General features: G+C 49.3%; 1 protein-coding gene across 1 annotated transcript; it reads left to right on the top strand.

Moving 5' to 3' along the window:
* Positions 1-976: 976 nt before the first annotated feature.
* Positions 977-24,364, top strand: B4GALT2 (beta-1,4-galactosyltransferase 2). The gene is made up of 7 exons (XM_054980649.1): positions 977-1,200; positions 16,804-17,180; positions 19,218-19,453; positions 19,835-20,025; positions 20,965-21,087; positions 21,773-21,877; positions 22,814-24,364. Exons 2-7 carry the CDS (start codon positions 16,871-16,873, stop codon positions 22,962-22,964), a joined length of 1,116 nt encoding a protein of 371 aa, XP_054836624.1. The 5' UTR covers positions 977-1,200; positions 16,804-16,870; the 3' UTR covers positions 22,965-24,364.
* Positions 24,365-24,393: the final 29 nt, after the last annotated feature.

The following is a 24,393-nucleotide window of genomic DNA, read 5'->3' as shown; positions in this document are numbered from 1 at the left end:
GCGTGAAAAAGCAGGGCAATTAGGGGTGGCTTGTAGTAAGCGTCCCCGATGTGGAAAAAGATACCATTGATGCCATTTCAACAACATTAGGAGCCAAAGCGGAGCAGCCTTGAGTGGCACCAGGGTTAAATGAGGCCTTGGAAGTTGTTTCCTCCTGCAAGGAAAATGCCACAAGGTAGGGCCAGATTGGCAGAGGCACATCCCAGGAGGAAAAACTGGCAGTCTTTCAGCCACCCACTCTAACCCTTGTTGCATCTTAACTCCAAACATCGCGCCCACAGGGAATATCGAGATTCCAAGCTAGATGTCCTTTTTATTAAACACACGAACCAGGCAACCCAGATTCCCGGCTATACTTTCATCTTTTTGACGTGAGCAGTGGCGAATTCCTGAACAAAAGAAGGGGCAAGGCTTAGGTGCCGACCTAGAACTGGTGCCGACCTGGAAGCTCCGCTGAGGGGGGCAGGCGGCCAGAAAAGGGATGTTGTTATTCACACGAGAGGAAAATACACTCTACATATGCTCAGAGGTGCTCTGTTAGTTGTTCACACGCTCTGACTCGCCAAACGGAGCGCGTGGAAGTAAGTCGGGTTCCTTCCCACCTTCCGGGGCCGAGCTCTGGATCCCGAGAAGATCTCATCACCGGACCTTTGGCCCTCTCACGAGTTTGTTGCCCTTTCCGTTGGCGGGCTGCTCGCAAGTCGCCCTCCCTGCCACAGCTTCAGCAGACGCCCCCCGGCCCGCAAGGCTGCCGCCGAGCTCTCGGGACTTCGCCCACGTTCCTCGCCGCTTCTCCGGCCAGGGCGCTCCGTCCGGGCCAGGCAGGAGCGGCTCCGCGCGGCTCGTCGCCCGGTCCTGTGGCTCTAAGTGGAGCCGGCGGGGGAGCGGCCTTGACGCGAATGGCTGGCAGGGGCTGGCGGGGCGGCGCCGAGCGGGTGGGAGGCGGGGTTGCTGGCGCGCCCGGGCAGGCCCGATCCGCTCCGCGGTGTGGCCGTCCGCCCTTCCTCGGCTCCGGCTCCGCTGTGTTGCCCGGGATGGGGTACGGGGGCCGTTGTGGCTGCTGGTCGAGCAGCCGCCCGCTCTGAGGCCGGGCCGGGCTGGGGCCGGGGGAGCCATCGCGCCGTCCCCTGAGCCGCCCGGCCCGGGCGCCGAGAGGCAGCGGCACCAGGAGCGCACCGCACGGCCGGGAACAAGCGGGCGGTAAGTGGGGCCGGCAGCCGCGTCCGCAGCCTTCGGGAGGGAGGCGGCGGGCGGGCGAGCCAGCCCGGTTCTCTTGCCTCGGCCCGTGGCCGCCTCCTTTTGTTGTCGGAGCGGGGCTGGGTGTGTTCCCGGCATGTCTGTCTCTGGGTCCCCGCACCGATATTGTGCATTCCTTCTTCCACGGCGTCTGCCCCAGCCGAGCTCCGCCGTAGGTTCCTCGGCTATGTTTTGATCCGATACCGTCCGTGGGTAGATCGGGCTTTGTGTGGGCCGCCTTGTGTATGGGCGGCTGTCTGAGGGGCGTAGATGGAGGCTCTGTGTGCAAGGATCCTGACTATGTGCGCTTTGGATGGGTGTGTGTTTGTGCGCTGATGTACAGGCAGGTATATGTGTGAGTCGAGGTGCGCCTAGCTGTGTGTGTGTGTGTGTGTGTGTGTCTGTCTCTCTGGGATGTTCATGTTCGAGTCCCTCCCCCGGGCAGCCTCCCTCCCCCTCCCCCAAGATGGCTCCTGCACAATCCCCAGGGCGCTTCTGCTAGCAGAGGAAGACGGGGGCTGTGTCTGGGCTGCTCAGGAGTGTGTATGTGTTTACTCTTGCACCTGCTCTGCTGGCTCATTCTCTTCATGTGTCTCTGCCACGATGACTCTTGGGGTTGTTATCCTTGCAGATTCCTAACAAAACATGGGATTTCCTGTTCCAGGAGGAGATCCCTGGGGGAACAATGCAGCCTTTCTTTGGGAAAGGGAAGGCCCAGCTGCTTTGGGAATGAGGGGCCTCATAGTGATGGGGACACAGGGAAATAATGGAGTGTGTCTATGTTTGCTAGGCTGTGCACTCAGTATAAAATAAATGGCCCTACTGCTGGCACTTGGATCCGTTTAGGGAAAGACTTGCCTGGCAGCAGCTCACCTTTCGCAGCACTTTGTCCGTAGATCAGTCATTAGCCAACTGCATTTGTGTCCCTTGGGAGTCCAGTTAGGAATATCATTAGATTATCCGATCTGAATCTTGAGATTATTGAATCCTTAGATGCCCTGGAAAGCCACGTATGTCTGGAAAGAAGGTTCTGCACTTTGCTCTCCAGTTTTTACAGGTAGGGAAAAGAGGTAACCTTCCCAACAGCTAACCACAAAGAATCTCCTTGGCATAAACCTTTTACACGGAGCAGCATTGATTCATGGTTATGTTCAACCTGAATATTTCTAAATGGCAACAAAATACCTAAACATTGATGTCTGCTCTTTGATGATTTCCAGACAGAAGAAATGGCTGAGTTTCCAAATAAATTATTCACAGCCAAGGAGCAGCCCAGCTGCAGCCTGGCTCCATTAGTAGATTGTTAGCATTGCAAAAAGCCCATCTCCCCAGCCATGTTAAGCTGTGTTCTGAATGGTCTAGTTGTACAATAGAATATCCAGCCATATACTTAATCAAGGGGAAAGGGAATAGAGTCCTTTCAGGCACCACATTCAAGCCTGAGAAGGTGATGTTAAGTTACCTTTTGGCTGTTCAGTTTCTTATCCAGGTGGAGACTTATATGGTGAACATGCTAGGGACAGAAGAGCGGCTAAGGGTCCCCTGCATTGTGCATTAGCTACGAGTTTTCCTTGCTTCTGAAATGAACGATTTCTGCCCTACAAGTTGCTACTTAAGTTCTTTCTGTAGTTTCTGAACTTCTTCCTATATTTCTCAGTGAAGCCTTGTTATGAGGAAGTATGTATCTTTATTTATGTCATTTATAGTCCACCTTTCTCACTGAGACTCAAGGTGGATTACACAGTGTGAGATTAGTGCAGTCAGTTTCAAGGACATTTCCAAAAACACTGTCATAGGGTAAATAAACACAATTTATAAAGACATAGCGTTAGTAAGAATCCATACAGAGTTAAAGAAATGTTGAAACAAAACATAAGCAATTCTAGGTCTGACATTAGACCACATGAAGCACAAGTAGCTCACAAGAGCACATATTTAAGTCAACAGGTAGTAGGTAAGGCAACATAGTGGTGAAGTCTATGGTCCTTAACTCATTAGCAAAGCATCTGAGAGCCCCTCCCTACAGTACAAAAGCCTTTTTGAATAATTCGGTTTTGCATCATTTCTGGAAAGCTAGGAGAGTGGGAGCTCTCCTGACCTCCTCAGGCAGGCCGTTCCACAGGGTAGGGGCCACCACAAAGAAAGCCCATGTATGGGCTGCTGTTGATTTGGCCGATGTGCAGGGTGGCAACTGTAGGAGATCCTGTTCAGATGAGTGAAGCTGCTGTGGAGGAACATAGGGAGGGAGGTGGTCCCGTAGGTATGCTGGGCCAAGGCAGTGAAGAGCTTTGTATGTGATAACCAATACCTTGAACTGAGCACAGTAGCTGATAGGTAGCTAATTGAGTGACTGCAGAATGGGGGTGATGTTCCTGCTCCTTCTTGCTCCTGATAGCAGTCGAACCTCAGCATTTTGTACCAATTGGAGTCTCCTAGTTAATTTGGATGGGAGACCTATGTATAGTGCATTACAATAGTCAAGTGTTGATATTACCATAGCATGGATCCAGGTGGCCAGGTCAAGGTAAGAAGCCATCCTCCAGGCTACAGTGAGGTTGTAAAAGGTGTTTTTTGCAGCTGCCTTAACTTGTTGTTAGTAGTAGCTCTGGATTCAATATAACACCTAGGTTCTTAACTGTGTCTGCAAGGGTCAGACGAACTCTATCAAAAGTACAATGTCCTTCAAGATCTCTGCCTTCCCAACAAGCATAACTTCCATCATAGAGGTTGAATAACAAGGGAGATAAGATTGCGCCCTGTGGGAACCCTGCAAGATAACTCTGATTCTGGAGACAGCTGATCTCCAACAGCAACCCTTTGGGTCCGTCCCTTGAGAAACGATTTAAACAAGTCCAAGGCACATCCTTTGATGCCCACTTCTGTCTCTAGACGCCTCAACAGGATGGCATGGTCTACTGTGTCAAAGGCTGCAGACAGATCCAGGAGGAGCACTGTTGTCCAAAAAAGTATCTGAGGATGAGCCCTTAGGATCTAGCGAAGGTCCTAAGATGAGACAGCTGTATTTCAGTGGTTGTACTGGCAGTCCTCTATGGTAGCCAGTAACGTGCTCCAGAACAAGTTATCTTGAAGAAACTCTAGAAAAAGTAACTATCTGGCAAACGTGGATCACATTGTTTTAGAAGGCCAGTGCATGTCCGTATCTATAACCAGGTGCTATCTTGTTGTCCTGTCCTTGGACACAAATTATTTATTTATTTGCTTTATAGCCTGTTTGTCTTGCTGAGACTCAAGGTGGATTACAAAATATAACACAATGCAATCAGACAGCAAGACAGCCAATAAATAATGTAATATGAATGGGATTACAAAATTAGAAAACACACTAACAAAAAATAGTATAAGACATGACCTACCATAAATGAAATTACAAGTGTAGCAATGCAATATAAGCAAGATATTCCCTATTTGTATTCATTTTCCTGGTTTTTAAGAGAATTGTTGGTCTAGCCATAAATAAAATAGCTTTATCTAACTGGCAACAAGCCCTAGTGAGGTAAAGGAGTGCAGTGGGGTGTTTAAGGCAGCCTTTTCTCCTTCTCATTATATTGCTGTAAAGTCTTGCTGGGTGCACTATCTAATGAAGCTGAATAGAGAGGCTTGATGTGGGGATGCAGTGCTCTACCCCTGGATGCAGGATGTGAGGACAGGCAATGGCTACTGTTGAGATTCCAGAGCATAGCTGTCTAGTATAGCTGAGAGAGCACTTTTAGTTTACTCCTATGGCCCCGATGCAGGGATTGTGTCCATTGGAATCTCTGCCTGAGGTCATGATCTCAGGTATGGTGCAAAAAGTCTGTGGATTTGGCCAAGTCATAGAGTGCATCCAGGAAAACAGCTCCATTCTCATGCACTTCGTCAGCATACTGCTGGCTGTGTTGTCTTCTGCTCTTGGTTGCTACCTATTGTGTGCTTTTGTGGATGGGCCTGGTACTGACATGTTAATGGACTGATTTATCTGCATCCAGACATTCAGAGATTTATATCCCAAATTGTGAACTGCTTAGGGAGCTTCAGAAGGTCTAAAGACTGAGATCTTTCTTTAAAGAAACTGTTGCTTTGTACAAATAATTGCTGTGAATTCTTCTTGTTTAACTCTTCGCTATCAAGACACACAGAGACTTTCTTTAGATTTTTTCTTTATTCTTTATTTAAAAACTTAATTTTTTTAATGAAGCAAGATATTAAAATATAAAGGCTTATTAAAATGAACCCAATAATTGATGAACATATGCATGTAATGAAAAGTAAATCTCTTAACATTTCTCCATTAAAGCTAAGAATGCTTTAAACTCAGATAATCTTAGTCTACTATGAAATGCATTGGATTTTTAATAAACACACATATAGATATAAATGCAGAGGAGTTAGCCGTGTTAGTCTGTAGTAGCAAAATCAAAAAGAGTCCAGTAGCACCTTTAAGACTAACCAACTTTATTGTAGCATAAGCTTTCGAGAATCACAGTTCTCTTCATCAGATGCATCTGACGAAGAAAACTGTGATTCTCGAAAGCTTATGCTACAATAAAGTTGGTTAGTCTTAAAGGTGCTACTGGACTCTTTTTGATATAGATATAAATATTTCTTATCTAAATCTTCTTCATCAGATTTCCTTTGTCAACACCTTAACTTCTTATCTGGGTTTTAAAAAATACTAATTAACATGTGCTATCGGTAAAGACACCTCTCAAATCTTTCACATGTGACAATAACATAAAAATATTATTGGTCTTACTTTAGCTGATTCTTCAGATTTTCAATTATGTGATGTTCCACAAAAGCCAAATGTGATGTTGTTGTGCAGCTGCATGATAAATTCTATAAATCTTTAAAAGTTGTCAAGAGGTTAAGTGAGTAGATTATTAGTGGTTCATTCTAGCAACTAAAGAGTCATTAATCTACCTTTGTTCAAGTACTTATAAGTAGTTGTTTAAAGATAAAAGGAATAGCTGTGTTTTATACAATCTGCTAATAAAGTTCATATAAAGCTCACTAGAATACATATGTATAACTACAGTATATTGTGATTTAAGCTATATCTCTACTACAGGCATATGAGATACAGAGACAATGAGCAGCTGGGCTTTAATGTCAAAATCCGTCTTTCCCCAACCATGCATGCCATGTTCTTCTCACCAAACTTCCACTTTCCTTGATAGTTCTTGGAGGAATACACAAGATTAGAGTCAACACAGAATAGCTGCTGTCCAGTATGTATAATCAAAGTTGTTCAGGAGTTGTAAAATGGCATTTTTCCTAATACCATTTCAATGCACGTCCCCTACTTCACAAACAGCAGCTGAATTGCCGTCAAGAAGGCCCTTGTATAGGAAAGCAGATGTTGAGGAGAAGGATGCTTTTTTCTGAGAAGGCAGGTTTCTTTTCATAAGGAATCTTTTTTCATGGGAGAGCATTCAAGCCTTCTTCCTGTCCGTACCCATCTGCCATTGAAATTATACAGGTTAGGAACAGTTTTAACATTTTATCTGCTGTTTGTGTGAACAGTGTCTGAGTAAAGATTCCTTTCGGCTGGTAATGTATATTGTGTCCAAGAGTAGAAGATTTTATTCTCAGCTGATTAATTTAAATGTAGGAAAGTGGACTTGTGAATATCGCATGAGAGTTGCGTTCCCCAGTCCATCCCTGTGCTCTTACTCCACTGCATCCTTTTCAAGGGAGAGAAGAGCTATTGGCTCTTCGCCTTTTGCAACCCTCAGAGAAACATCCATAATACTTAGGCATAAGTCGGGGCTATGAAGAACTGCATGGTGGATAATTACTTCCCTCTTTCTCATAGCATAATCATGTGAGATGGCTGAGAGTTCTGGAGCTAACTGATTGGCTTCTTGCTCACTTAGCCTGGAGTCTCAGAAGTCTAGCAGCTGAGCTGGCAAGCTGCTCGTCTAGCCTTGAATGTGAGTTGCGTGGGATGGGAGGTGGGTATTCCTCCTGACTTCTTTATCCACCCCCATGCTGTATTGGGTGGGGGTAGGACATCCTATTCTCTCCCCCCTATGCATGTATTTTTCTCTCACTCCCATGCATGTGTTGGGTGGACGTCTAATTGTCATCAGCCATTGTGGGATACCCTAAGCATGCCACTCTGCAACATCTACCCAAGAAGATGCTGGCAAACAAATCAAGAAGGAGGATGAGGATTGTACTTGGCCAGACTGTCTAGTAGCAAACTGAGGCTTAGTAATGCTGCTAGCATTTCATGGGAGATCCCTCAGATAGAGAACCAGCCATATGCACCAAGCAAAATGGTCCGGCCTGCAAGAAATTGCTTACCCCTGCTCTAGAGCAGAGGCTGTGCCTTCTTTGTAACTAAAGAGGGTTCTTTTAGGGTGTGTGTGTGTGTGTGTGTGTGTGTGGGAATTAGATCTAGAGGAAGGGCTTTTCCGGTGATCCTAATTATCCCCTTCTCCCCCAAGATACTCTTAACTTCAATGTAGTCAAAGCTCTGAAAAAATTTGTAGCAGCCTAAACTGCTTTGGGATACCTGCTTTGTGTTGCATATCACCTAACCCTAATTTCTTTAAAATATTTATACTCCATATCTAAAACAATATTCACAGGAATGGTTAGAACACATTTTTAAGCAATATAACCAAATTTACTAATACCGATACATAAAGCTGCAAGATCTAAACAGCAATAGCATATCACCAAAAGCCTGGATAACTGGCAAAAGTTCTCACCATGTGTTTAAAGCTCAACAGAATAGGTGCTGTATGAATAGATGTGGGGTGGAAGTTCCACAATTGAGGCATGGTAACAAAGAATGCAGGTCTCAGAGCACCTCTTTGCTGCTGAAGATGGGAACACACTGAGCACGGCCTCCAAAGAAGATCACAAGACTGAGGTAATTATATATGGAAGCAAGGAAATTTCCTTTTTCTTTAATTGCGCACACTCTCTGTCCCTCACAGACACTTTTAGAAAATCCTGTACTTCCTCCAGTGACCCAGGCCAGCCCACTCTTGTCAGATCTTGGGTTGCTCCTGGTCAGTATTTGGATGGGAGACCACCAAGGAAGTCTAGGTTTACTATGCAAGGCAGTCAGTGGGAAAGCACTTCTGAACATCTCTTGCCTTGAAAATCCTCTGGGGTCGCCATAATTTGGCCATCACTTGATGGCACTTTACACTCACACTTCCTCCACTGAGCTCAGGGCAGCACACATGAGTCTCCCTGCCTCAGTCTTGCCCTTACAATACCTCTGTGAGGTAGGATAAGCTGAAAGAGAATGGTTGGCCCACAGCCACCCAATGAGCTTCATCGCTGAGTAAGGCTTTGAATCTGGGTCTGCCATCTAGTCATTGTGAAACAGCACTTTTTTATTTAAGAGCCAGTTTGGTGTAGTGGTTAAGAGTGGCAGGACTCTTAAGTTGGAGACACGATTCCCCACTCCTTCTCTTGAAGCCAGCTGGGTGACCTTGGGTCAGTCACAGCTCTTCGGAGCTCTCTCAGCCTCACCCACCTCCCAGGATGATTGTCGTGAGGATAATAATAACCAGGGCTTTTTTTCAGGGGGAACACTGTGGAACGGAGTTCCGGCACCTCCTGAAAATGGTCACATGGCCAGTGGCCCTGCCCCCTGATTTCCAGACAGAGAGGAGTTTAGATTGCCCTCCGTGCAACGGCGCGGAGGGTAATCTAAACTCCCCTCTGTCTGGAGATTGGGGCGGGGCCACCGGCCATGTGACCATTTTTGCCAAGGGCGATTTAAACTTTAAAAAACTCCCCCCTTGTTCCAGCTGACCCAAAGTGATGTCATTGTGCGGTCCTGAGTTCCACCACCTCTTTTCCCAGAAAAAAAGCCCTGATAATACCATTTTTTGCATTGTTTAACATATCACATTTAATCCTTTTGCTTTTTTTTCAAATTTCTGTAATCCTACTCTGCTTTCATTGCTTATTAGAAGTCACAGCCTATAGATTGCATTGATTTACACTGTGTAATCCACCTTGAGTCTCAGTGAGAAAGGCAGACTATAAAAAAATAAAATAAACTGATTCTGAACATTCCATGGCTACTCCTGGCCCTTAGCATTCCATAGAAATGTCAACAAACATGCTCAGTCTTTGTTAGGATTTTTTAAGGAAGGAATACCTTTTTATTTTAATTTACAATAATAGGTTACTGCATTTCTGGCAAATCTCCCCAAATATGCAGAAGCACCCACTTTGTCTGGCCCTGTTTTGCTGTTTTACTGAAAGGCATGGAATGGTTCAAATAACCAAAGGGGGGGGCAAAGGAATAGTATGCAAACCTACTGATGTCTCACCTTACAATGATTTGACTGTAGTTTGCAAGCCATGGACATGCCACTGTAGGTGGGGCTTGGGGGAGGGCAGTGTGAGGCAAAGAAGCTTGAGTATCCTAGCTTACTCTGCTTGCTGCCCTCTCCACCAAGACTCTGCTATGATCAGGCAAATTCATTGTTAAAATTGAGAAGGATCCTGCTGATAAGATCAGATGCTCTCAATGCATGTGCAAATGTTTCTAAGTTCTGGCTTGCCTTTTTCTTCCCCAAGAAGTGTCCAGCTGGAGACAGCAAGATTTCAAAGTCAAAGTGGAACATCTTATCTTAAACGGGTGGTCATGCTGAAAAGTATTCTCTTCCAAATTCTGTAGAATTGCTGGCATTTCTGTTTAAAAAGTATGATGAAGGTTGAGTGACTTGTGTGCATGCATATATGTGCTATAAAACTTTGAAGGAGTGAAGGGCTTAAAAGGGCAATTGGATCTGGAAAGAAGGGGGTAGGCAGGTTTGGTGAAAGGGCTTGCTGGATCATAAAATGCCAAGAGCTGAGCCTGGCTAGTGTCTGAGCTGTCATGGGAGAGATAAGAGAGGCCTCTGTCCCAGGGAGGGATGCAATGTCCTCCTCTGTGTATTCTTTGTGCAACACCTAAATTGGCTCTTCTGAGGGTGCAAGGGATTGCTCCCATTTCTGCTTTGCTCTTAAGCCACAGGTAAGTGGGATGCTGCCTTTTCCCTTGGCTGGCTGTCCTTGTTGAGTGCCAATCCTGCAGCCCTTTGGGCTAATCTTGTGTTCATCTTCGTTCTTCTGTGCCTCCACACATGGGGACTGCGCAGGCGCAGGCCAGCCACCGGAGAATTTTCTAGAGCTTCTATGGCTCCGAAGGGGCCGTTTGTCGCGCGCCTCAGCGACCGTTTTCCCGCCCAAACGGTCACGTGATCCTCCAGCGACCAACGGCCCCTTCCCTCAGTTCTCTTCTTGCCGCCGCTTGGAGAGAACGTGGGCTTCGTTGCTCTGTGCTTTTTTGTGCTTCGTGCTTTATTCTGACTGATTGCTTGGCTTTTGACTTCGGACTTCGTGACCTCGACTATTCTTCGGATCTCGTTTTGGACTTTGTTGTGGACTCGGTAATTTGACTCGGACTGTTTTGACCTTCCTTTCGCGTGCCCCTGAAGATGGCCTCAAAGGCTCTCTTCAAGCATTGCCTCCAATGCCACACGAAAATGGCCAAGACCGATGGCCATGAACTGTGCCTGTTCTGTTTGGGGGAGACCCATAATGTGACGGCCTGTAAAATTTGCCAGGGTTTCACCAGCAAGGCCCGGCAGGAGCGCAAGGCCCGACTGAACTCCTCCCTGTGGCAGAAGGTCATGTCCGGAGGCGCTCCGTTGCCCTCCTCCAAGGCCGGCCCAAGCCCCTCTGCCGAACGGCATTCCAGAGCTGGCTCAGTGGCCTCCGCGAGGTCGGGGTCGAAACCGCGTCCCCCGAGTACCTCGGCGTCGAGAGCGGCCTCTCCAGCGCAGGGACCGGTGCGGCCGCCCCGTAGCGCGTCATCTACCAGGTCGGATCCGAGACCTACGTCGGAACCGAGGATCCTGGTACCGAGTCCCCGGTCGGAACCGACGTCCGGATCGGTTCCGATGAAGCCTAAGAGGTCGAAGCCGAGGTCCCCTTCGAAGGTGAGGAGCGCGTCGGTTCCGAGGTCTTCTTCGGAACCAGCGAAGAAGAAGAAGACCAAGCATCATCGGTCGCCGCGTCCCGCTCCTCAGGAGGAGGTCATCGTGCTTCCTCACACGCCTTCCCCTCACCTGGGCTCCCCGGAGCCAGAGGACATCACCGTTCCTGTGCCGGATCCGATGGCCTTCGAGACGGTGCCCGCGGAATTCTCGTCGGGGCCGGAGCCGAGCCCGCACCGTCGGAGCCGACCATCGCTTCCCCTTCGGTCGCCAAGGCTGGAACCGAGCCCGTCTCCTCGTCGGAGCCGTCCGTCGCCTGCCCGTCCGTCTCCACCTCCGGTCGGTCGTGAGCGGCATGGTTCCGGGGACAGTGTCTGATCAGTCCGGTCCACTGCGTCCCGGCATCGGCAGGCTTCCTACCTCCCCTCGCCATACCGTTGCCAATGGGAGGGGGCACCTGCGGGCTTCTCCGTGTCGGAACCGAGGCCTTCGACATCGAGGTCGGCGTGGCCTCCCCCTCCGCTCCAGGTTCCGGAATCCCAGCTCGGTTCCGATGAGGAGGATGGGGAGAGCTTTGGCGGCTACCAGTCGGAGTCCTGGTCCGAACCATCACCGGCTGAGGAGCTAGTGCCATCTGCGGACTCGCCATTCGAGGACCTCCGCATCTACGCCGACCAGATGGCAAGGATGGCCAAGGCTCTCGAGATGGACATCTCTTCGGCAGTCCCCCAGACCAAGGACAAGCTCCTCAAACGCATTTACGGGGACAACCCGGCGTACGTTGGCTTCCCCATGCTCGAGGGTATTGAGGAAATCGTGGAGAAGGTATGGCAGGTGCCCTGTGATCAGCCTCCAACATCCAAGAGGATTGAGCAGCTCTACAAAATCAAGCAGGGTACCTGGCCGGCACTGGTGAAACACCCTCCACCTTCCTCCTTGGTCACAGAGGAGTTCAACCCCAGGCGATCGGGTCACTCCTCGGTGCCTGCCGATAAGGAGGGCAAGAAGCTGGATGCCATGGGCAGGCGCCAGTACATTGTTTCTTCCCTGGGTCTGAGGATTGCCAACTATCAGACCATCATGGCAGGGTACCAGCTGTACCTCTGGGAGAAGTTGGCATCCTATACACGAGACCTCCCTCCTGAGCAGAAGGCTGTGGTGTCCCTGCTGCAGACAGAGGCTGTGAGGCTGTCTAAGCAGCAGATGAACGCTGGGAGCCACGCTGCTGACACTGCTGCTAGAGGTATGGCGTCGGCGGTGGTCCTCAGGCGCCACTCCTGGTTGCGGTCTACGGCCCTGTCCCAAGAGGTACGTTCCAGGGTGGAGAGCATGCCATTTGAGGGGGACTCGCTGTTCTCCAAATCGACCGACGAGACCCTGAAGAAAAAGAAGGAGGACCGGCAGACGGCGCGGTCTTTGGGTCTGGCTCCAGCGGACAAGCCCTCCTCCAGGTCACGGTACGCTCCCAGGTCTGGCCCTTACCACTACCAGGGCAGATACCAACAGCAGCGGCCGGGCTACCATCAGTATCCTGCCTACCAGCAGCGGCCTTACCCTCCCGCACAACAGCAGAGGAGGCGTCGGCCCTTCAAGCCTCGTCAGGCACAGCAACCGGCCCAGCAGAAAGACCAGCAGGGCGCCGGGAGGCAGTACTGACGGGTCGCGCCAGCCGTATCCCCGAACTTTTCGGACAGACTTAGTCCACTCCTCTCTGAGTGGGAGTCAATAACATCTGACTCATGGGTCTTAACTATTGTTGAACTGGGATACGGGCTGGAGTTCGTTGAGCTGCCTAGATGCAGTTCACCCCTGACAGCTGTCAATAACACTATGGCCGAGCTGGATGCGGAGATCGTGTCGCTCTTGGCCAAGGGTGCTGTGGAAGAATTGCCCTATGAGGACTCTGTAAAGGGTTTCTTCTCTAGGTTCTTCCTGGTCCCTAAGAAGGATGGGGGCTTACGTCCCATTTTAGATCTGAGGGGCCTTAATGCCTTCCTCAAGGTGACCAAGTTCAAAATGGTTACATTGGCGGCGGTGATCGCCTTACTGAAGCAAGGGGATTGGTTTGCGGTTCTTGACTTAAAAGACGCATACTTTCACGTGGGCATACGGAAGGAGCACAGGAAGTACCTGAGTTTTGTTTACCGGTATAGGGTTTTCCGGTATAAGGTGCTCCCCTTTGGCCTGTCCACTGCCCCACGAGTGTTCACTAAATGTGTGGCCCCTGTGGTTTCCTTCCTACGGGAAGAAGGCTGTACCATCTTTCCGTACCTCGATGACTGGCTCATCGTGGCTGAATCGGAGTCTAGGCTGGTGCAGGACATTGGCTTGGTACTTAGCACTTGCCAACGCCTGGGGCTCCTGGTGAACTTGGAGAAATCCAAGCTGGTGCCCAGCTGCAAGGTGTCCTACATTGGTGCGCTTTTAGACTCTGTGGAGGGTAAGGCCCTGCTCCCCTTGGAGAGGGCTCGGTCCCTAAGGGGTCTAGTGTCCATGTTTAAAAGGAACCGGTTCCAGTCTGTGCGCACTATCCAGTGCTTACTAGGGCATATGGCAGCGGCCACCTCTGTGGTGCCTTTCGCTAGGCTGCGTATGCGCCCTCTCCAGAACTGGTTTGTGCGGAGGTATGATGCTCTACTGCACCCTCCGTCCCTCAAATTCTCTATCCCGAGGGTCATCCTCTCCTCCTTGGACTGGTGGCTGTCTGATGACAACTTGTTTAGAGGGACCCCTTTCGGGTATCAACACCATGACATCACGGTTACCACTGATGCCTCTCTGTTGGGATGGGGGGCTTACTGTGGTGATGTGTCGGTGCAAGATGTCTGGTCTGACAGGGAAAAGACCCTCCATATCAATGTGCTTGAACTAAGGGCCATTCGTTTCGCACTTGTGTCTCTTACAGCACTGCTGAGAATTCGTCATGTCTTGGTGCAGACGGACAACACGACTGCCATGTACTACGTGAATCAGCAGGGGGGCACAGTGTCCATGGCCCTGTGCCGGGAAGCCACACTCACTTGGCAGTGGGCTATCAAGAACGGCGTGTCGCTCCGTGCTATACTCGTGGCTGGGACAGACAATGCCCGGGCAGATGCCCTCAGCAGGGCCCCGTTACTAGACCACGAGTGGGAACTGAACGGAGAGTGCGTTGGGCCGATCTTCCGGATGTGGGGTCATCCAGTGATAGACGTGTTCGCCACTGCGGCGACCACCAAGGCCCACACGTTCTGTTCCAGGGCAGGGAGCGACCCTCTCTCTATTGGGGATGCCTTCCAGTTTACGTGGACGCAGGGCTTGCACTACATGTTTCCTCCGTTCCCCTTGATTCCCAGGGTCCTGTGCAAGATAGAGGAGGACGGGACGGACTGCATCCTGGTGGCCCCCTTCTGGCCACGGCAGGTTTGGTTCCCGAAGCTCCTGCGGATGTCCCAACGGACATATGTCAGTCTGCCCCCTCGGCAAGACCTTCTCCTAAACGGGAGCCTAGTCCACCACGATCCCAAGAAGCTGCACCTAACGGCTTGGCGGATCGTTCCTCCCCGATAGGTTTTACTGACGAGGTGCAGAGGGTCCTCCTGAATGCTCGTCGGCCATCCACTAGGCGCGCTTATGCGGCCAAGTGGCTCAGGTTTGAGCTCTGGGCACTTGCCAGGGGAGTGGTGCCCGATAGCAGTCCCTTGGGGGTTGTGTTCGAGTATTTGTGCCACTTGCGTGGCCAGGGCTTGAAGGTGTCCTCCCTCAAGGTACACTTGGCAGCGATATCAGCTGCTCACGCCCGAGTAGAGGGTGCTACGGTGTTTTCTCACCCACAATCCCGCCAGTTCCTTAAGGGCATGTACAATCTTTACCCACCTGTGTCGGCGCCAGTGCCTCAGTGGTCGCTGTCCTTGGTGCTCTCACGTCTCATGTTGCCTCCATTTGAACCTATGGCTACATGCCCCTTGGATATGCTATCCTACAAGGTAGCATTCTTGGTGGCCGTCACATCGGCCAGAAGGGTCAGTGAGCTGTCTGCACTGCGGTCTGACCCTCCCTTTCTTGTGTTTCATCCCAACAAGGTGGTCCTGCGTCCCTGCCTCGGGTTCCTGCCCAAGGTGGTGTCCGCCTTCCACCTCTCGCAGGATATCTCACTGCCTGCATTCTTTCCTCAACCTTCCTCTAAGGGGGAAAAGGCCCTCCATTCCCTAGACTTGAAGAGGGCCCTAGCCTATTACCTGGATAGGACAAGGGAATTCCGCACCTGTCCTCACCTGTTTGTATGTTTTGGGGCCAAGGACAAGGGTAACAGGGCTTCCTCACAGACCCTGTCTAGGTGGATTGTGACGGCCATTAGCAAGGCCTATTCCCTGGCAGGGGTGGCTTGCCCGCTTCATGTCAGAGCCCACTCCACGCGGTCCCAAGCATCCTCTTCGGCACTCCTCAGGGGGGTGCCCCTGGTTAACATTTGTAAAGCAGCCACATGGTCCTCTGCAGACACCTTTGTCAGGCATTACGCCGTTGATGTCAATGCGGAGCAGGATGTATCTGTGGCCAAGGCTGTCTTACACTCCCTTTTTTCCTGAGGGAGTTTTGGAATGACTTTCTTGGCGTACCTGTTGGGTACCCTTGAGTGAAAGTGTATATATGTACCTGGGGGTGTGTATATATGTAAATATTGAGTATTTATGTGTCCTTACACAGTATTTTTACATAGATGTATATATGCATATCTATTTATTGTTGTTCTTGTTTGCTTAATAAAATTGTGTTGGACTTCACCCCCGCCTTCCTTATTGTGTGAAGCTTGGTACACTCCCATGTGTGGAGGCACAGAAGAACGAAGATGAAAACAGGGTTAACATACCTGTAACTTATGTTCATCGAGTTCTTCTGTGCTGACACACAACCCTCCCTCCTACCCCGCTGTGAACTCCAATGCACAGTACTGTAATGGCTGTAACGGAAATTGGTGTTTTTAAGGTGTTACGGCTGAAGTGTGTTGGTCAAGCGGCGGCAAGGGAGAACTGAGGGAAGGGGCCGTTGGTCGCTGGAGGATCACGTGACCGTTTGGGCGGGAAAACGGTCGCTGAGGCGCGCGACAAACGGCCCCTTCGGAGCCATAGAAGCTCTAGAAAATTCTCCGGCGGCTGGCCTGCGCCTGCGCAGTCCCCATGTGTGTCAGCACAGAAGAACTCGATGAACATAAGTTACAGGTATGTTAACCCTGTTTTTTCCAAACCACCAATATTTCTCCATAGAGAAGATGATTAGACTGAAGGAGCTGGCCTAAGTAGTTTAGAATCAATATTCATAGCATAAGCATGCATAGTCGTACTAGGGGAGGGTGGGAGAGAGATGGCAGCTTCCTTTCAAGAGCAAATATTGTCCCAACTTGTTGGGGAGGGGGCATGGAGGATGAAGAGAGAGAGCACTTCTTTCCTTATAATGTATTGTCTCCCTTTAAAGAGTGATGTCTTGAAATTGTCATCCTCCTGATCATTGGCTGCGATGGGCTCTAAATTTTAAGAAATTACAGGAAGGGGCGGGTGAGTGCTTTGGGGTTAATGGCTGATTCTAGTAGGGTCGGTGTGTGTCTTGACTCCCTTGTCTTCCCCCCCAACAGGCTTGGTGCCTGGGCCAGAGCCCCCTATGCTGTACCCCCCTGATGCTGGCCAGTCTGTGCCCAGAAGATGAGCAGATTGCTGGTGGGGGTGACCTTGGAGAGGATCTGCAAGGCTGTGCTGCTCCTGTGTCTCCTGCATTTCCTCATCATCATGATCCTCTACTTTGATGTCTATGCCCAGCGCCTGGACTTTTTTAGTCGCTTCAATGTGCGCAATGCCTCCCGCACTCTGCCCTATGTCAATGTCTCTCGGCCTAACAGCACTGCCGGGCCTCTGGGCCCTGAGCTCCCAGCACCCAGTGCCAAGTCTGTCGGCAGCAACAGCACCGTCACCGAGAAGCCCTTACCACCCTGTCCAGAGATGCCTCCTGGCTTAGGTGAGATGGTAGTTTGGTCTTACTGCAGACGAGCCCTTGGAAGTTCTGTGCCTGTCCGTAGCCCAGCCTGTTCTAGTGCTTGACCACCCTCCCCATTGCCACAAATAAGCCTCTCCAGTGGTTATCTGGCATCAGATCTCCTGAGCTCATCTCTTTCTGGTTACCACCTGTAGTTCCATCTCCATTTCTTGTTCGTACAAGGTAGCCTCTAGCTTTGGCCACAGGAGAGAGAAAGAACCAGGTCTAGAAATCTACAGGACAGCCACTATGTTGCAAATCATGAATATGGCCCCTAGTAGGGAATCTGATTTTCATAGTAGTAAAGAAACTATGAAAATATGTGGGCAGAGTTTTTTTTTCAGATTTGCAAACAAAAAGGTGCTTTGGGTGACAGTTTATGGTTAGATAATGAGATTTTATGGTTAGATAATGAAATTTTCTACCCTTGATAACTCCCTGTTCCTCTCAAGCATTCTTTGTGCCTAGGTTGTTACACCTTCTGTCTTGACAGACCACATACTACCTTATTCCTTCACATCTTCATCCACCCCATCTTTGCCAAAATAGATCAAATTCTGTGAAAAATCAAGCAGCATTTTGCAATACTGCATCTTACTCTGTGCAGTTCTTGGTTTCCTTAGTTCAGTGTTTATAGGAGCTCAAAGGAATGTCCATGGGGTTCCCAGCTGTGGTGGTGGGGAATCTTTCATGACTGGATACGTTTTCAGACAAAACGGTAGATGCAAATATGTGCAAACTTTATTGTGTGGTTTGGGTTTGTGATTGAAAAAGCTAATTTCCCAGGTAAGTACTGTCTTACCTTTGGTGTATGGGCTACAAATAGTGGTGGAAGAAGTTCAGGATCTGCTCAGTCTTCAGACATGCTTTATCAAGATGTGTAGGGGTCGACACCTTCTTAGGTGAGGTCTTCTAATGAAAGCATGAGGCAGATCACCTCTTCCCACCTCCCTTCAGGGGAAAGTATCCATGGCATGGAGAACACATGCTCTCAGGCTTGACAGGTTTGCAAAGGCTTTCCCTTTCTCAGCTACTGAGTCGGTGATTATATTTACTTAGAACTTTCAGTTGCTGCATCTTCAGAGATGTGTTTGGGGTGAATTACAACAGAAAAGATAAAATCATTTAAAATTAACTATCATTAAATACCAGCCAATTAACCCCAGATGCGTAAAAGCACATAAAAATTCAGAGCATAAAACATTTGGCAGCCAAAATGATCCTCATAACAATCCTTGGACTTGAAGCAGATGGTAAAATCAATTAAAAGATCAAACCCTAGTTAAAAGCCTGGAAGGTGTGGGGAGAACTGTTTTGTCCTGACACCTAAAAAGAATAGGGAAGGCACCAGGCAAGCCTCAAGGGGGAGGGCATTCCATCTCTTGCCTACCAAGTCAGTGTTGGTCAGTGTCAGACCGCCTTATTACTGCTGGAGATGTGATTGAACACTGTGTCTTCAAGCCCAGCTAATATCCTACATTGGGGGTGGCACTGCTGCCATATGAATGACTTAAGCAGTCTAGCTAGTTCTGATGAAGTGTCTCTCCAGATTCTTAGGCAACATCAACATCTACCTAAGATCCTTTAACTGGAGATGCCAGAGTTTGAGCCTGGCACACTTGGCATGCAAAGCATGTGATCTGTCGCTGAGCCCTTTCCTTGATAATGGTAGGTGATTGCATTTTGCCCTTTCTTCATGCCATACTTGCTGTGAGTGATGTTGATCCTACCTAGTGGCAGGATAACACTGAGCTAGTATCATTGGGCAAACTGCACTTGGTTGTGAAGCTATACAGGGCCTTGTTTGAATCCATGAGCTTAATTGTGCTTTGCCTGTTTGCTGTCTCTATGCATGATACAAGTTTGATTGATGGGTTCCTTTCCTGAACTTTTCTGAGCAGTACACTGTTCCCTTTGGCTAATGAGAGTGGCTCTTTGCATGCTGGAGATGTGCAAGCCGGGAGACTTTGCTGCTCCTGGGTGGAGAATACACAGATGATTAACTCCCTTCTGTTGCAGTGGGCCGGCTCCTGATTGAGTTTAGCTCTCCCATGAGCATGGAGCGGGTGCAGCGGGAGAACCCAGATGTGCAGGAGGGTGGCAAATACTCACCCCTAGACTGTGTGCCTCGCCAGAAGGTGGCCATCCTCATCCCCTTCCGACACCGTGAACACCACCTCAAGTACTGGCTGCACTACTTGCATCCCATTCTTCGGCGGCAGAAAGTGTCCTATGGCATCTACATCATTAACCAGGTATGTTGTGAGTGATGGTCTGTTGCTGGGGAGGGGGTGGCTAGTCTTAGTTCAGGTGAGTCATTTAGGGAGATGCTGATGGAGCCAGTTTTTCATGGTCCTCTCTGCCCTAACTGGATGCAAAAGCATACTGCTTTTGTGGGAGGCAGTGTGAGAGTTTTTTTGTGACTTATTGTGAGTTACAAATGGGCAGCTTTTCCTGTGCATTTCACAAAGGCCTGTTGTTTAACAGGATTTTAAAAAAAACAATTAAAGAAGGCAGGACAGTGCAGAATGTTCTTCGCACCAAAAAGTAACAAGGAAGAGGCCAGATCAGCTGGATAAGCATGACAAGGGAACACTATTTGGAGTGACCCTATCCTTGATGAACTTTCCCTACAGTTTGGTGAAGATACATTCAACCGAGCCAAACTGTTGAACGTAGGCTTCTTGGAGGCCCTGCGGGATGATGAGAGCTATGATTGCTTCATCTTCAGTGATGTTGATCTTGTGCCCATGGATGACCGGAATCTCTACCGGTGTTATGATCAGCCTCGGCACTTTGCTGTTGCCATGGATAAGTTTGGTTTCCGGTAAGTGGGCTGGATGGCTCTTCTAAATGCTCTCTAATGCACCGAGTTGTGTTGGGAATTACACCAGCCTATCCAGAGACTGCCTTACCATACACTGAGTCATAACAAGGGCTCCCACAACCGACTTTATCAGCTTAATAGTCTTCTATCAGCCCCTCTATGTGAGAGCCATTAATTGGAGATTAAATATATGACTTGGCACACTGTGATCCATTTTGAGACACCAGTGGTCCTTTGAAATTGTTCAGAAGCCAGTGATGTAAAGGTAAGAGACCAACAGGAGGGATCTGCCCGTTTTTATACACACATGTAACACACCCTGCTAATGTAGCGTACTTAAATTTAAACTGCTTTGGAGATTCCTTGGAAAGGACTATCCCTCCTGAATTGTGTGCTTGCATTCCCTGGGGTTTGCCTGTGCAGATTTGAAGCTTATGGAAGTCTTTCAACTGGGATGCAGTTTAGGGGCCTTCCTCATTTTTCTAACCCCTAATGATACATTTGTCCAAAACATTTTTAGGGTTTCCATGATTGTAAAAAAACTAGCCTTCACTGCCTCTGTGAGTTGCTGAGGCATTGCAGATAAGTACCTGGAATGGTTGCATTTTGGAACTGGTACTTTCAGTACCCATAGGCTCCTGACATAATGCAAAACCAGACATGTTTGCCACTTGCATGTTTCGTGCTTTAAAGCCCAGCCTGCTGGCCTTTCCAGCCTCTCACTATATGCAAGATAAGGCTGCATGTGTAAAATGAATCTCTGTAGTTCAGTCAGGAAAAAGAAACCAGAGGATTTAAGGGAAGCACAATGCAGTGAGCAGTGGCTTACATCGTTGTGGGATCTTTCTAACTTGGGACCAAGGGCTGACTCGACCGTGCTGGTTCTATGCTCCTAAGCTCTTTCCTGATCTCTGTCTCTTTCCTGCTTGTTTCCCACAGGCTGCCGTATTCGGGCTACTTTGGAGGAGTCTCTGGCCTCAGCAAGACACAATTTTTGAAGATCAATGGCTTCCCTAATGAGTACTGGGGCTGGGGTGGAGAAGATGATGACATCTTTAACCGGTGTGTGAAAGGCTGAGGCAAACCAAGCCAAAATTTTCCTCTGTGGGATGGTTGGTTTCAGTAGCTACATTGCCTCTCACTTCCATTTGGTGCCTGTCTGGGATGTGTGGATTGGCAGGGGCCAATGCCTCTCTCCTGGGGTTGGGGTAGTTCTGCAAACTACAGCTGCTGACATGCAATAACAAGGATCCCAAGAATACATTGGAAGGCCTAGGCTAGCAGCCATTCAAGAGCTGCAAGAACTCAATGGAAGACTTGTGTCTGTGATCACTGCAGGGCTGGCTCCAGCCTTTTGGCTGCCCCAGACACCATTCTTCTGTGCCATCCCACTGAGGTTTGGGGAAGAAGCAGCAGCAGCAAAATTGCAGGGGTGGGTAGCTTTCTTCTATCCATGCTGCCCCTGCACAGCTCCAGACAGGCTCCAGAAGCAGCATCTGTGCAGCCTGCTCTGCACCTGACTGGCCAGGGTATGGGTCTAGGAGGTGTCAATAGGCACAAACCACAGGTATCACCTCTTCACATTTTGCCTCTTTCTGTTGCTTTGGTGCCTCAAGCAGGCACTTGGCCCTAGATCAGTTAAGTTGGTCCTGAAAATTATTCTCCATTAATGTCTGCTTTTGTGGATGGTGCCAGAATGAAATCCTGCACTTTGTCAGTCCCTAAGTTGTAACCTCTCTTTGCCCAGGATCTCGCTTAATGGCATGAAAGTGTCACGTCCTGATGCCCGCATTGGGCGCTATCGCATGATCAAGCATGAGCGTGACCGGCACAATGAGCCCAATCCCCAGCGGTGAGTGAGAGCACCCTGGCTCTGCGTAGCCCTTCATAAGCTATGTGATGCACTCCTACAAAATTTCTGCATAGTCTTCCATTCCTTGTTCCACTTACAAGCCCAGTCTCAGTGGAGAGAAATTTTCCATTGTAGCATCCCCCACATAGAACAGCTAAAAGAGGGGTGTGCCATACATTTACATGTACTCTGTAGAACATCCATGTGCTCAATTTCATCAGCCTGCCTATCACAGTAGCTCTGTATTGCTGCGTATAATAATGCTGTCATCTCCACTAGTTTCCCACCTGGCTGTCTGCCCCTTACACTTAAGAACAACATAGGTGAATCAGAATCCCAGTGTAAAAACCATGGTTCTGTGCCTGCTTTGTTTAAGAAAATCTCTGCCCCTCCAGTGCTAGCCAGGGAAGGAAGAAGGTACCCATATCTTAAAATGTAGAGCCAACGGCCCCTTACAGGTCACATGCCAATACTCTTGTCCCCCCTTAATAGTACCTTGGGTAACAGTTGAGTTACCACACTCCAAATGAAGCGGGGCAGTGTCCTAACCTCCTGGTTGCCTTGGTGCTGTAAAAGCAGGCACCATTCACAGCACTTCTGTTGTGCCATGTCTGCTAACCTGGTGCGTCATTTGGCAGACATTCTTCTTTTAACTCTTTCCTATATATCTTGGTTATCAGTGTGTTGCCTGTGGTTCTCAGTATACCTTGAAAAATTAATTTCAGTATTCCCAAGCAGTGTAAATGAGATAAGAATTGTGAAGCATTTTATATGCTGGAAAAGTATTAAAAAATTAATAGTATAGCAGACTCATGCAAAGCGCACACTTGGACTGGAGATTTCCAAGCATCAACAAAATCCTTCCAAATGACCTGAGCAACCTCTGGTTCTTCCATTTCATGCACTGTAAGATGTTCTCTTTGGTTGCCCTGGCAGGTTCACCAAGATCCAGAATACCAAGGTGACCATGAAGCGTGATGGCATCGGCTCACTGCAATACCGCCTGGTGGAGGTGTCTAGCCGTCCCATGTACACCAATGTAACTGTGGAGATTGGGCACCCACCACCACGCCCCCCTCGGGGTTGACTCTTTGCTGCCTGGCCCTGCCCATGGCCCCATGCATGAGGAGCTGTGTGGATCCCAGCCCTGACTGGTTCAGAGGTCTGTGTCCTGGCTGGTAGGACATGCCTGCCTCCTTCGCGGGGATGGGGAAAGGCCCACACTACACCTTTGCCTTGCCCCAGCCTTTGGCTAAAGACTATCTTTCCTCTCACTAGTCAGTTCTCCACAGTGCCCTTCAGCAGTTGGGAATGAATTTGAGTGTTTTATGCTGCCTGACTCGGTGCCGGGAGCTGCAGACACAGTCAGGCCCCATTTGCGCTTGATGGTGCCAAGAGCAGAGGAAGCCTGGAGCAGGTCCTTGACCCTCCCTATGCCTCAACCAGAGCTCAGCCTTTCCCTGAACTCTTGCAGGGTAGCCTCTCTTGCGGATTCCAGAAGTACCATGGCCATTTTTTTCTTCTTGCAGCCTGCAAGACTACTGCCTTTTGAGTGTTCCTTCCAGGGCATTGGTCTTCTCTGATTCCAACTGCCGGCTGACAAGGTTTAAAGGTGGTTCACATGCCCAGTTGGGGAGAGATCCAGTGAAGCTGAAGCTCTCATGGGTCTGGCCACTGCCCACCCCCAATCATGGCTTGGTGCTGTCCCCTTGCTGGGCCCGGGGTGTCTCTTCTGGCTCCAGTAACACAGGGGTGTTTTATATAAAACCCTCATTAGAATACTCGAGTGCTTCCTGGGTTAGTGTGGCATGTAGGCTGTCTGGTGGCAGCAGGGCAGCAGGCACTTCCTCCGAGCAGCATTTGCTTCCCTGCTTGTGAAAGGGACAGGTTCATTGGGTGGTGATGTTCACCTCTCAGTGAGGGTAAATTGAGAATAGTGTGGTTTGGCCTATTCCAGCATGGGCTTGCTGTTCATTTTCATGGATATTAAAGGACCACTGGCCATCGCTACAAAACGGAGGAAGACCAAGCTGGCTTCTGCTTGTTTGCCCTGATCCACTGCTCTATCCCACCCATTCTGCCCTCACTAAGAAATCCTACCCTTTCTACACTATCTGCCAGGCAGTTGTGCCCTCTACCAGTCATAGTGCCCTCCTTCTCAAGCTGCCATTTCCTACTTCAGGCTGGGCCCTTGGATCTGGCAGTTGGCTCATGACTCATAGCGGCTCTCCACCTAGTATGAAGCTAGGAAGCTGCTGGCATCTCTCATTTCTGGTTATGGTGCCTGGCAGGTAGAATCTCCTGCATCTGCCCACTTTGGGGTGGCAACTGGGCCAGGCTCAAAGCCCGGCAACAGCACATTGCACAGCCCGGGTGTTGGTGACTTTTGTATATTTGAATGTTTTGATCCCTTTTCAAGCCTATGGTGAATGCAACACTGGTCACTATGATCAGACTTTTATATTCAATAAAATTTCAAAACTTGGAGACTCCTTGTGTAGGGAATGTGGGTTGGT

The sequence above is a fragment of the Eublepharis macularius genome, chromosome 5 (genome assembly GCF_028583425.1).
Source record: "Eublepharis macularius isolate TG4126 chromosome 5, MPM_Emac_v1.0, whole genome shotgun sequence".
Taxonomy (NCBI): Eukaryota; Metazoa; Chordata; class Lepidosauria; order Squamata; family Eublepharidae; genus Eublepharis; species Eublepharis macularius.
The sequence above is the reverse complement of the archived record's forward strand: the minus strand, read 5'-3'. Positions and strand labels throughout refer to the sequence as shown.

Excerpts from the sequence above, each read along its gene's own strand:
- B4GALT2 (XM_054980649.1), top strand. The coding sequence starts at position 16,871 with ATGAGCAGATTGCTGGTGGGGGTGACCTTGGAGAGGATCTGCAAGGCT. Across the intron at positions 19,454-19,834 it reads GCATCTACATCATTAACCAG|TTTGGTGAAGATACATTCAA; the intron begins GTATGTTGTGAG and ends CTTTCCCTACAG. Across the intron at positions 20,026-20,964 it reads ATGGATAAGTTTGGTTTCCG|GCTGCCGTATTCGGGCTACT; the intron begins GTAAGTGGGCTG and ends TGTTTCCCACAG.